Genomic DNA, 14,221 nt, shown 5'->3' on the forward strand with positions numbered 1-14,221 from the left:
TTCCTAGGTGATTCTAACGTGCAGTTGGCTTGAAAACTTTAGGTACTGCTCACTTCTCAGTTTGGATTCATATCAGACTCCTGGGAAATTCTTAAAAATACAAGTGGACAGGCTATACCCCCAAGAAATTCATATTTCTTTGATCCAAGGTTGAACTGCCTCAGTGTCTTATAAAAGCCCCCCAGGAGGGGTGCCTGGATGGCACTGGGTCAGTTGAGCCTTTGACTTCAGCTCAGGTCATGACCTCACAGTTCATGAGTTCAAGCCCCACATGGGACTTGCTGATGTCAGCCTGTCAGCACAGAGCCCTTTTTGAATCCTGTCTCCCTCTCTCTGCCCCTTCCCCACTTGCGCTTTCTCAAAAATAAACATTTAAAACAACAACAAAAAAAAAAGCACCCCAGGAGGTCAACCACTCAGCTGATGGTAAAAGAACTGGATTAGAATCAGGAAGCTTGTCATTCCAGTCCTAATTCTGTGAATTTAAAAATACCACCTCGCACATTTGAGGTGTTTTGTAAAATGGAGGTAGTAACATCAACTTCTGTACCTGACAGATATTGTTACAATTGAATTGCACAGGAAGTTCTCTGCAACAAAGTGCTATAAAGGTTGTAGTTAAGATTTTACCAAGTAATGGCTGCTGTGAAATGGTGCGGTTAGTTTGGTGCTAAATCCTATGTAGTTCTTAGCAGAAAGAGGCCACACCTATCTCTGAGACAGAGTGAAACTTGGGCTCCTTGGCTGTCTCCAGCATCTGTCATCCTAATTCTTAAAGCTGGCAGTACTTTTTTTTTATTCAGACCAGTCTGCTGGGGGCTCTAAGTGGCAGGGGGCAGGAGGTGGAGAAAAGATAGAGATGCCCCATCTGGTGATTAAATAAAAAATTGTGAGTTTCTATAATTAGTAAATCCTTCAAAGAGACGTGGCCGGCAACAGTGGAGCTGTTTACCTGATTTAATTTTTAAACTCTTTATCGGTACTTGCCTCCTATATTACTTCCGCCCCTGTCGTCTCTAGCGTTTAAGCTTCGCTAACATTTACCCATGTACTGAGTGAGGACAGAAGAAAGAAAGAGGGTCACCAAAGATGAATATACTCATTAACGGCTCCCCAGCATGACAGACACCTCAGGACTTCATCCTTGGATGGGGTAGGAGTCGTCTATCCAGAGTGTGTTAGTCTGCTTGCAGCCTTTCACCAGACTCCTCACCAAGCAAACTACATATGGTATCTTGAGTCTTTTAAATTCTCTCAACTGTATATTTGACTGCAAGTTCTTGAGTTGTGTTTGGGTTCCCCACCCCGCCCTCGTTCTGCTTTGGGAGTACTTAAAATTTCAGCTTCTGCTTGTTTCCGAAGACAGTGATAAACGTGTGATTGGTTTTCCTTTCCTGAGAACATCACCCGGATGCATTATACCCTTGTTTTCAGATTTGGAAAGAGGTAGTGAAGCTTCTGGGATAGTAGAAGATGAAAGAAAGCATGTCTGAATTTTAATGTTATTATTCAGAAGCTCGCTTTTCATGTTTAAGAAGGAACTGAATGTAATCTGTTTTTCTTTCCAAATAACCTGCAAATGAGGCCCACCAGCCAAAAGGAGTATGCTATTAATATCAATAAATTGTAGAAAGAAGCTATTTTGAGGAATATTTCATGATTCTTGATTCTCATGAAAACTCTATTTCCTTGATTCCAACAATCCTATTCATTACATCTATTGATTCAGCTAATACTGAGAACCTACTCTGTTGCAGGTAGTGTCCTGAGTGATGGAAATACATCAGTAAAGATACAGGCAGGGTTCTGCCCTCATGTAACTTACAAGGAGAGAGAGACAGATAAATGAGTAGTTACACAGCAATGGATGGAGAGTCCAGGATGCTTTTAAAGAGCCCTAATAAGGGGTACCTAACCCAGCCATGGAATGCCAAGAAAACCTCCTTGGAGGAATTAGCATCTAATATCGGACCTAGAGAGAGAGGAGTAGCTAAGTAAAAGAAGGATGTTCCAGGTAGAGAAGACATCATACAGAAGGTCCAGAGGTTCAGGGCGTGGTCTAATATGGGGGAGTTCCTTGAGAAGAACCTAGTTTTCATTTCCCCACAGCTATGAGATCACCAAAAAGGGTGGAGTTTGTGGGCAGTGGGTGCCACCAATGAAATCCCGGCATTCAGCAGAGAGAAAAGTGCTGTAGTGTCTGTACATGGAAAGGTGTCAGATCATTTAGCAGATGGTACATGATGTGGTAGCAACCAGCTGAAAGCATTATCAAAGAGGACCTTACAACTTACCTGTGGGTCTAAGTCTTCTGGCTGGGATTCCCTGGATTAGTATTGCAGAGGAAAAACATTCAGCCCATCTGCTGTGTGTTTCTTCCTTGTGTGGCTCCTCTACTGTCATACTGCTCCCCCACTCATGGAACACCTCACTGCTGACACTTCTGGGCACCAAATGTGTAAAGGCTTTTCCTGCAACACCAGCTGGGTGACCTACAACATAACTCAGTTCTAACACTATCTACCTTGAGATCCCACAGGTTAAGGGCTCAGTACCCCAAGCCTGCTACCTCTGTACTTAAGATGTCAAACACAAGTAGGTCCCCAGATTACCCACAACTTATGTTCATTTTGGCTACAAATCAGAAGTTCCCATAACCCCCTCCTTAGTTTCAGTCAACTTGCTAGAGCAGCTTATAGAACTCAGGGGAACATTTACTTACCAGTAATGTAGACGGTTGACCAGTTCCTTAAGAGACACATAAAGGCGTGTCATATGCTCAGTCCATGGATGTACATGCTGCCGACCTGGAAGCCCTGAACTCCGTACCATCGGGACTTTTATGGAGGCGTACATTTTAATGTAGGCGTGATTAATTATGATGAATCAATTGATAACTCCATTTTCAGCCCTTCTCCCTTCTCAAGAAAATGGGAGTTAGTAGGGGAGAAATTCCAAGCTTCCACGCATGGTTTTTCTTTCTGGTGACAGGCTCTCATCAAGGAGCTACCTTAAGAGCCCACCCAGGGTCACCTCATTAGAACAAAAGACACTCCTACCACCTAGGAAATTATAAGGGTTTCAAGAGCCCTGTGTCAGGAATTGGGGTCAGAGACTTAATATTAGGACAAGAGATGCTTTTAGTGTTCTTATTACTTAGGAAAATACAAGGGTTTCAGGAATATCTGTGCCCATAACTGGAACAGAAACCAATATGTTTTCTGTTACATCACAAGCATATATTTAATGTTGCACAAGTTGATATATTAACATATACCTTCTAATGATAAATTGATACAGTCTCACACATTTCTTAACTAATGGTCTTTTGGAGCCAGTTTAGTCTGAACATTAAATATTAAAATATCTTCATTGTTAATTCAGCTAACCTTTAAAACAATCTTATTCTGACTTTAATAGCTTCAGATTTAAGGAAAATGTATAGTATGCCATGGTCATTTCTAACACTGTCTCTGGATATAGACTACCTGTTTTTGAATCTCAGCTTCAACCATTTGTGATCTTGGGCGAGTTGGTGAACCATTAGCAATGTGCCTCAGTTTCTACATTCTCATGATTTAATTAAATGATATTTTTAGTGTTCTAAAAACAATTATTGGCATATGTTAATTGATCGTAAATGTTAGTAGCTAATATCATCATCATCATCATCATCATCATTGTTGTTGTGTTTTAGTTCATCAGTTGGAATTAGGTCAAGCTGCAAAGAAGACTTCACACTGCTCTTAACCCAAGTTATTCCTGCACGTTTTAATTGCCTGTTGCATTTTTCTGCAGTGTGTGATTGTGGGGAGTCCCAGCAAAGTAACTTGACACATTGTACCAAATAGTACTCTGTTCCCTAACCTTTGCAAGTGACTTGTCTCCCCAAATCTATTGATTTTTTTTAATATATTTCTTTTAAATTTTCAGAACACCTCCATGCCATATTGAATACATAGTTGGTGTTCTATACATATTTGTTGAATTTAGGCTAATGTGTTTTGGGGTTTTTAGAGATCATTTTTATTTTTTTAAAAAAGAGGGTGGATTGGATCAATGGAAACTCTAGCAGGAGGTTGGAGGGAGAGAAGGATCGAGATCAGCTGGTAGTTAGAGATTGGTGGGAGTCTTTGTCTTCTTTGTTTTTATGAAGGGCATCAAAAATATCCCCACAGCCTGGGATGGGTTGACTGATAATTGTAGCTGGAAGAGTGAATAATCCAGGGCTTATCATGACTTAATGGGATTGAAAACAGAAGGGTGATTGCTAATGTTCATTACCAATAGGGCATCATAAAATGCTTTCCAGGTCACACCTCTCCTTTATTAGCCAGGGTTAATGTGTTGCTTATTTATATTTCTATCGCCAGTCCTAGTTTAGGAGTCCATTGATGGAGAAATGACCTATCCATCACTGTAAACATGCAAGTGATTATATATACTAAGCAGTCTTCAGAACGCCTGGCACACAGATTTGGTAAATATTTGTCAAAACCTCTCATTTGACCTATTTCTCTTATTTTACCTCCTTTGTTACTAAAAGGTTTATTTAATTCAGATTTCACAAACTACTAAGAGTTTTTCCCAGAGTCACTCATAATTAAGAAGTGACTTTATTCAGTAGTTCATTTATAAAAACAAATGCAAGTCGAGCAAAGATTAAAAAAAAAAAAAACACCCACAACCAGACAGATGCATTCATATGTTAAATCTATTTCTTATCCTCCACATTCTTGAACTGTTTCTACTCATGAGAAAAGTAACAAATGAATCTATAGTAAAAATGGAAAACATTAAGGAAACTGGGGGAAAGGGAAGGCTGGAATCATGCAAGTTTTTTTGTAGTTTATACTATATTAGTAAACAGGTAGCAGGCCTAAGGGAGGACTTGGCCGTGAGGGCTTTCAAACATTAGAACTTAGATGAATTTATATGCAAGGCTGTTGTGAAGGTCCCGGACATCTTTTTTAAGCTGCTGCTTTGTTTTCGGTGCTGCAATCCTGACCTCTAGTGGGCATCCAGAAACAAAACCCTAAACCTAGAATACAACCTGATTTTACTGGGTACGCCATCAAACTCCATTATTTTAGTCATCCTAAAAGATGGAATTTTTTTTTTAATTTTTTTTTTAACGTTTATTTTTGAGACAGAGAGAGACAGAGCATGAACGGGGGAGGGTCAGAGAGAGGGAGACACAGAATCTGAAACAGGCTCCAGGCTCTGAGCTGTCAGCACAGAGCCCGACGCGGGGCTCGAACTCACGGACCGCGAGATCATGACCTGAGCCGAAGTCGGCCACTCAACCGACTGAGCCACCCAGGCGCCCCAAGATGGAATTTTTAAAATGCTTACTCTATGAGAATGAAAATAAGGTAAAATACTTTTTGGGTTAATGTGTTACACTATTCTTGCTATTAGACCTCTGTGTTAAGAGCAGCCAGTGTTTCTTTTTGTTTGCATGGGAATTATCTCACGCTTTTTGTGTGTGTGTGGAAAAATGCATTTTGTAGATCACAAAAGTAAGAAATTTATCTCCCCCAAAGAGAAGCTCAGAGGGATTATGTTCTGGTTGCCTGATGTACATTAGAAGCTGCACCAAACCTGAGTGGCTTTAAAACAATGATTTTGAAGCGGGACATGTTGATATTATATGTAGCCTCCTGATATGATATGGACTGACACAACATTGATTCTGTGTTGTTTGTGCCAAGAATACATAATCTAAATCTCATCATAAGGAAACATCAGACAAATTGAGGGACATTCTACCAAATAGAGTCCTGTACTCCTCGAAAGTATCAAGTTCATCAAAGACAAAGACTTTGATCTGCCATCTGTCTTAGATGAAAGCAGACTGAGGAGACATGACAGCATAATGTAAGACATGGTCCAGGATTGGATCCTGGACCAGAAAAGGACATCAGTGGGACATCAGACAAAATTTGAATACTGCTTTCATGGTTTTGATAGTTGTACTGTGGTTATGTGAGACATTGACATTTGATGAAGCCAAGTTAAAGGTATGCTGAGATTCTTGGCACTATTTGTGGACATTTTTTCTAAATCTGAAATTATTTCAAAATTAAAGGCTTTTAAAAATTAAAACAACCATTCATTTTATTCACAATTTCATAAGTCAGGAATTTCAGAAAGATTCAGCTGTGTGGTTTACCTCTGACCCACATGGCAGCCACTGGGGCACCTGAGGCTGCAGGATTCACTGTCAGGACGACTTGTTGATCCACGTGTGTGGCACCTGGGTGATTCTTGGCCTCTGTTTCTTTTCTTTTTTATGATGTTTTTATTTAAAACAAAAATTCTTTTAATGTTTATTTATTTTTGAGAGCGAGAGAGCATGAGCAGGGGAGGGGCAGAGAGAGAGGGAGACATAGAATCCGAAGCAGGCTCCAGGCTCTGAGCCATCAGCACAGAGCCTGATGCGGGGCTTGAACTCGGGAAGGGAGAGATCACAATAACTGAGCCACCCAGGCGCCCCAAGATTTTTTTTATTTTTAAGTAATCTCTACACTCAATATGGGGCTGAAACCCACAATCCCGAGCTCAAGAGCCATACACTCTTCTGACTGAGCCAGGCAGGCACTCCCTTGGCCTCTGTCTCTTATGGATGGCATTTTGTCCTGCAGACCCTTTACTTTTTGTTTAGCTTCTTAGAGCATAGGGTCTAAATATAACTGGTGGTGGCTGACCTTCATGTGGTGGGAGTGGGGGGGAGCACTCCAGGAGATGGGAAGTGGAAGCTTTTACCCTTAAGGCTTGGGCCCAGAATATAGGCATAACTTCACTTCTAACATATTCTGTTGGGCAAAGCAGTAGTATACTCTGCCCAGATTTAAGAGGAGAGGTCAAAGACCTTACTTCTGGATGGGAGAAGTGTCAAAGAATTAAGAACGTCCTTAATTCATTACAGACACTAACCAAAGTCCCACTGAATTTGCAGTAGATGGATGGAATTAGTGAGAAAGCTGTGGAATTTTTTTTTTTTTTTTGTCTGACAAACATAATCAGTATTGAATTAGTGAAAAAGCTATGGATTTTTTTTTTAAAATCTGACAGACATAAGTTCTAGTCCTGGCTTTGCCATTTACTAACAGAGTGATGTCTCTGGGCCTCAGTTTGCTCATCTCTAAAATGGTGGCAGTGATACATATGCCATGGAGTTACTCAGAGAATTAAGTGAAAAAAAGATAAAATACCAGCCATGACAGGCAATCAATGTGCAAACCTAATAATGTATGCTGGCATTTACTGAATACTTAGCAAGTGTTCAATTCCTGTGATGTGCTTTTTCTGTGCTGTTTCATTGAGTCGTCACCACTTCCTGGGACGGTATGTCCCGTGTTGGGTCGGAAGGGCAGCTCGCATTTTCTCTAGCATTGGCCGTGTTTGTCTGTGGGCCGCTCCCTTTACCTTGGCTACTTCTGGTTTGATCGGTTCTCCCTGCCTTGTGGTTAGGATGTCCATTCCCACATACTATTTATTTCCCTTTTATTTTGATCCCTGAGGAGCCGGGTGCTGAAGCACACTCGGCACTGTTTGGCACTAACTACCTTTTCAGCATTTGCTCTCAGCGCTGTCAGCGTAGCTTTTGACAGCTTCTCGCACAGTCTGTCAGCTCCCTCTGAGCTCACGATTGCCTGCTCATCAGAGCCAAACGTTCGTGTCTTTGTTTCAGTGAGCGCTGTGCTATCAGCCTTCCTTCACACGGGATTGTGGGTGCTCGATTGTTGGCCTACCCGGGAACGCCGCGATCCGCACTTCGGAAAAACTATTTAATTTGGGGCAGTTACTTGTAGGTGTTCTTTAAAGGGAACATTTTGCCGAGCCGTGACTCAATTTTGAAACCGTAGCTTTCCAGTCAGTAAAGGAGACACTTCTTCACGCACACGAGGCTGATAACAGTGTGTTGTCACTGGAGGAAGGTGGTGACCCTTTCTCGCCACAGCATGCTGAGTTTATATTGCCCTATATCCTGCAAGCAGTCAGCTGCTTTTTGTGAGTGTTTTCGACATGGTGTAAATTACAAGATTTGGTTTTGGTAGAAGTCACCTATTTGTTATCTTTCTACCCTCTGCTTTCAAAATTTACATTAAATGGAAGGAATCGGGGGCACCTGGGTGGCTCAGTCGGTTAAGTGTCCAACTTCAGCTCAGGTCATGGTCTCACGGTTCGTGGGTTCGAGCCCCACATCAGGCTCTGCGCTGAAAGTTCAGAGCCTGGAACCTGCTTCGGATTCTGTGTCTCCCTCTCTTTCTCTCTCTCTCTCTCTCTCTCTCAAAAATAAATAAACATTAAGAAAAAAATTTTTAAAGGGAAGGAATCACTAATTCTTTAGGAGTTAGAAGGCACATTGAAAACGCCCAACTAAAGGATATATTCACCCATTCACTTATTTATTGGGCCATCTTCTCTAACTTGGTGGTTAAGAGAACGACTTCTAGAATTACACTGCTTAGTTTAAAATCCGTGTGACCTTGGGAAACTTACTTTGATTTCTCTAAATCTTCATTTGGATGGAATTAAAATGGAATTGAGGGTTGTGGGATGAAATAAGGCCATGTTTTCATTGAGATTAATTCAGCTCTTGACACATAGATAATATGTGGATGTTGGCCCTTATTTATTATATTGAACTTGGAGTTAGGCCTTGTACCATAAATGAGAGGTAGCCACAACAACACATTTATTCGTTATTTTTACTCTTCATTGTTCTCCAAATGTTTTACTGTTTGAGCCCTATTAGGACCACTTATTTACCCCTCAGTACCTAAAAAATTGCTACAGATCACATATTCCTGAAAAGGAGAGGCATCTTGAAAATATAGGACATCTTTCTCTTTTTAAAGTGTATTTCAAAAAATAGATTTCAGCTCAATTAGTCAAAGATTGAATCATGTAAGAGTGGGTGGACAGTTAAGTAACAACAGGGGATTTCGTTCGTGGTAGCTTGGTAGAGTGAAGGGTTGTTTCCTTATAATTCACTTTATTGTTGGCTCCAAGTCTGAGGACCAAAGCTTGCCCTGACATTGTCATCTCAAAGCCAACCTGTATGTGGTGCTGTAATTTTAAACCGACCAAATGCTGTATCCTGTTTGCACAGTGTGACCACACTCTTCTACTTTAGTTTAAGGCTTGTGAAGTGTTTACTTCTGTCTGTTTTATGGATGTTTTATGGATGGCAGATGCAGGAATACCTTAAGCTGGTTTAGAGAGTTTCCCTATATAAATTGTTTCTGGTAACTGAAAGGGACCGCTTTAGTTTCCCAAACTAAACATTACTTACTTTTCATTTAAACACATGCTATGCTTCCTTCTTAAGTACAATATTTTGAACATGGAAGCATTCATTAATACTATCGGATTATCATCATGAACTAAGGTAAACTGTAGGATTATTGGTTCCACTAAATGGGCCCAGACAACTATACATTTGAATATTTTTTTTTAAAAACGTATCTTGTATTTCTGTCAGATCTAATATTTTAATTCTGACACCTGTCTCTATAGGCTATTTGTCTCTAATCCCATCTACCATGCACTTTGTCCTTTAGCTTGCTACTTCTGATACCCATAAACTCTACAGTCGTATCACCAAACAAATTCAAAGTGCATATGAAATAAAAATTTTTATGGTGTTAGAGCTGTTTTGGCTCTCTAGAGGTCTTTAACTTTTTTAAAAAAAATGTCTAAGTTCTTGGTGTTTTTCACAGCTCAGTTATTATCCAGTAGTTTGACTTTGAGATAATAAATTGCTCTACTTGGGTCCCTTGGGAAAAGAATAAATCTCAGCAATTTTAGGATATCTAGTATAGTTTAGTCCTCTGGTCCTCAAATAAGCACGTATTATATATGTCATGCCAGCACAGAGTGGTAAAAATGCCCTTAAACTAGACATTAAGAGGCGGGGATGATGGTGGGCTTCTACTAAATCCATATATAAGCTTAGGCTAGTCAAGTTCACGTTCTGAAAAGTGAGAATCATAATACAGGTTGTTATGAGAATCTGTGAGATTTCACTATTTCTGCGAAAGCAAGGGGGTTGAGAATATAGCAAAGTCGGTTGAATGTGGAGTCTCCAAAGTGTACCCTGAAGGGATTTGGGAGGGAGAGGAGGGGTGCGAGACCAACTTAGGGGGAAAAAACCAGAGCATTATAAGGATTAGAGAACTGGAGACAAGAGGGGCTTACATTTTAAGCAGTGACTAGGAGAACAAGATCCAGAGACATAGTGGACTTAGTCCTACGGCAGGCTGATAAGCACTGGGGTTGTGAGAATTCACCACTGGCGAGCAGCTGTGATGTGGGTGGAGGGGAAAGAGCAAGGCAGCAGGCTTGGCCTGTGCGTTTTGGCAACAGCGCACAGCAGTTAATGGGTGAGGGCCCAGATTTACGTATATACAATGGAATACTGCTTGGCAATGAGAAGGAATGAAATCCTGCCATTTGCAGCAATGTGGATGGAACTGGAGGGTGTTATGTTAAGTGAAGTAAGTCAGGCAGAGAGAGATACCATATGTTTTCACTCACATGTGGATCTTGAGAAACTTAACAGAAGACCATGGGGTAGCGAAGGGGGAAAAAAGTTACAAACAGAGAGGGAAGGAGACAAACCATAAGAGACTCTTAAATACAGAGAACAAACTGAGGGTTGATGGGGGTGGGGGAGAGTGGAAAATGGGTGATGGGCATGGAGGAGGGCACTTGGGATAAGCACTGGGTGTTGTATGTAAGCCAATTTGACAATAAATTATATTAAAAAAATTTTTAAGAGATTAAAAAACAAATTTCGATTAGGAAAGCAAATTTTGCTTCATTGTAACCCAGGTGTTTTGATCTACAATAGTCTTCTTTTTTCTAATTGATAAATTGTGATCAAGTCCAGAATCATTGCTTGGTGTGATAATGAACTGTGATGATTTGCTTTTGTCTTCTGGCCTGGTTATACTTCCTGCTGCTTTTAGTTCTTAAAGAATTAACAGAGTAAACCCCAGACCTCGAACCAAATGTTTCGTATTAATCATTCACCCCTTATACCATTAAATCATATTTTGGGTAGTTCACTATGAAAGTTAAGCAAATTATAATAGGGATTCACTCTAAGTATCTAGTTTTAATCCTCACTTCTGATTTTGGAGATAGGAAAAGGATGGTTTATTAGAAGTTCTTTGTGTAGGGGTACCGGGGTGGCTCAGTAGGATGAATTGTCAGACTCTTGGTTCTGGCCCAGGCCATGATCTCATCATTCGTGCGGTCAAGCCCCATGACAGGCTCTGTGCTGACAGTGCAGAGCCTGCTTGGGATTCTGTCTCTCCCTCTCTCTCTGTGCATCTCTCTCTCTCTCTCACTCTCTCTCTCTCAAATGAATAAATAAACTTAAAAAAAAAAGTTCTTTGCATAATACATCTGGTATAGTAGTTCTTTGTGTAACACATCTGGTACAGTGCCATATCTAAAAGGCAGATAGACTGTATTTGTGACCAACATGAAGGCACAAAGACAGACCCTGGGCTCATGGGAGATGTCAACTCATACCTGAAAGATCTTTCTTCTCCTGTATGGTGACTTCCATGGGAGGAAATGGCATATTTCATGGCAACTTTGTTTCTGATTGTCATCTTGAGCATTTAAGATGTCCTGTATTTTTGAATTTAACATCTCAACATCACTTCAGAGCCCCTGGGCTGAACTCAGAGCTCAGAATTCAGCTCCAGTAAGACTTCTTAATGAGATGTTTAACTTGTTTATTCCTAAAGACATGTTGCTTTGGGTTTCAGGGGGAAAAAAAGGAAAAGGAAGCCTAGCGGATAGCCCCTACGTACACCTCTAGTTGCACGAATACTACTTGAAAGCAAACAAGAACTAAAGCAATAAGAACAGTGGTGGAAATCCAGTGCGATGCTTACAGCTCCTCCCATACAACCCGTCCCAGTTATCAGCAACATTGTTTTCTTTTGTCTGCTGCTGGCCTTTTACCTCACCAAGATGTATATACTGGGACTTAGGAATTCCATGGAATAAGTTTAGACTTCTGCATCACTGCCATCTTGATCAAAGAACTTGACTTTCACAAGCCTTAGACCCATGCAGATAATCCAGAAATTGAAGGAAAAATAATGTATTGAAAAATTTATTGAAGGATTTAAGGAAAATAATTTACTGTAAAAATAACAATTTTATGTGAATGTTAATTAAATGGCACCAAAAATATGCAGTAAACCTCTCAGAGAAGGAAAACACCTTTCAAAAAAAAAATCTCATTGTTTAATTATTATTGTATGTGAAGATAAAAGCAATTAGGGGTTTTATTAGAGATGTATGGAAGTCTTGGGGAAACTTAATAAAACAGTGGTAGATGTGGCAGTATTGATTTGGACTCTCTTTTTCTATTTCAGGGTTTGAATATTATCTTTCATGTAGCCTTGGCTCTCCTAAAGGTAAGTCTGTTTTTATCTTTAAATTGGGCATAATTCAAATGTATAGCCTTTGACTCATTCTAGATTCTTGAACACAACAGAAGACTTTTGGGAGGAACTCTGATTCTCTCCTTTGTTGTTTATTTAGAGTTTGTTTCTTATAATCTATTTAATTTTACTATCCTAGCACTCCTTCCAGCAACATATAAAGTTGTTTTCATTCATACGAGTTGGATGATGTAAGAGAAAAATTTAAAACCTGTTTTCTGTCAAAATGATGCCAGCCTTTTTCTTAAAATATTTCTTACCATGATAACATCCCTGGAGGTACCTAAACATAGAATTGAGTTATTAGCAAGCTTTTATAATATACTGACTAAAAAAGAAACTGCTACATTTCAATTTGCACTTCTTTCTCTGAGAGCTAGAAACTTATAAGCACTTTAGAATTCAATTATAATTACCTTGTTGGATTTTATATCAACATATCCGTGCAGCTTTAACAGTGTGGTAATAGCAAGACATTTGCTGCAGAGTTGCTGAAAGTAATCCAGTCAGTCAGTTTTTGTCCTTCAGTCAGAGATGACATTCTGTTACTGAAGGTGAAAATTGCCTTATTTATTTAAAAAAAAAAAAAAAATGCAGACTCACCCTTTCCCCATAAAACACAGTTGTTAAAATTCCAGACCCTGGACTTGGACAGATTTGGATCTAATTTCAGCTCTGGTGTACGACCTTGGGCAAAATGCTGTAAGTGCTCAGACCCTGAGTTTTGAGATAATAATAGACACTAATTTATGGGATTATTGTAAGAATTAAATATGATGATATATAAAAATCCTTAATATAGTGTCTAGAACATTTTATTGCCTAATAAATGTTAGCTGTCATTATTGTGATTACAGTTATATTCACAGGGTAACTCAGAATTTGTTTCTAGCTTCCCCATCATTCTTCCAAATTTTCCAAAAGATAATGACTTGAAGTCTTCAGAGAGCCACTGGATATTTTATTTCCGTACTTAAATACCTTGACCCAAAACAAAGACGTGACATAATATGGGTCTTGTGTACATCAAGAAGTGGGGTACTATCCTCACCTCCTATTCTGTTAAACATCTGTTTTTTGCGAAGTTCATAAATTGTACTTTAAATTGTTCATTCAATAATTTTGAGTTTAGATATGAACAATTCTTATACTAAAGTTATTTTGGAAGTTAGGAAAATATTTAAAATTTCTTCAATAAAGTAACAAAAACGGGGCACCTGCGTGGCTCAGTCAGGTAAGTGTCTGACTTCAGCTTGGGTCGTGATCTCACAGTTCATGGGTTCAAGCCCCTCGTTGGGCTGTCTGCTGTCCTCACCAAGCCCACTTTGGATCCTCTGTCTCCCTCTCTTTCTAACCCTCCGCTTGCTCGCTTACTCTCTCTCTCAAAAATAAATATACATTAAAAAATGTTTTTAATAAAATAACAAAAATATATTTGCATGTGTCTTTTAATGAAGTCATGGATCTCTACCTCCAATTTTTTTTATTTGTTTTTTGTCATTAGGACAAATCGAAACCAAAAACTTCCTAAGAACTTTTGGTATAGGGCTGGGATAAGACTTTTAGAATGCCCAAGCAGTGAAAGTTTTATGTAATTCAGACAACAAACAATACTTAGCCGTAAAGCAAGTGTAAGGGAGTCCAACAAAGTTGTGATTTGTCCTATCTTGTCTAATTTGTTTTTAAGCCTCAGGTATTATATCTTTCCCAAAATGCCTTTCTTCATTATCTTGCTGACT

The 14,221-nt window shown here is 39.6% G+C and overlaps 1 protein-coding gene across 6 annotated transcripts in view; it reads left to right on the forward strand.

Annotated features, from left to right (window-relative positions):
• RABGAP1L (RAB GTPase activating protein 1 like) overlaps positions 1-14,221 on the forward strand; it is a 758,910-nt gene that overhangs the window by 526,778 nt on the left and 217,911 nt on the right. For all 6 annotated transcript variants that reach the window (XM_058701185.1, XM_058701181.1, XM_058701183.1 and 3 more), the window contains one exon: positions 12,414-12,455. In XM_058701185.1, the coding sequence (XP_058557168.1) occupies positions 12,414-12,455 (42 nt within the window). The remainder of the gene's footprint in view (positions 1-12,413; positions 12,456-14,221) is intronic.

The sequence above is a fragment of the Neofelis nebulosa genome, chromosome 15, assembly GCF_028018385.1.
Source record: "Neofelis nebulosa isolate mNeoNeb1 chromosome 15, mNeoNeb1.pri, whole genome shotgun sequence".
In the NCBI taxonomy this organism is placed as follows: domain Eukaryota; kingdom Metazoa; phylum Chordata; class Mammalia; order Carnivora; family Felidae; genus Neofelis; species Neofelis nebulosa.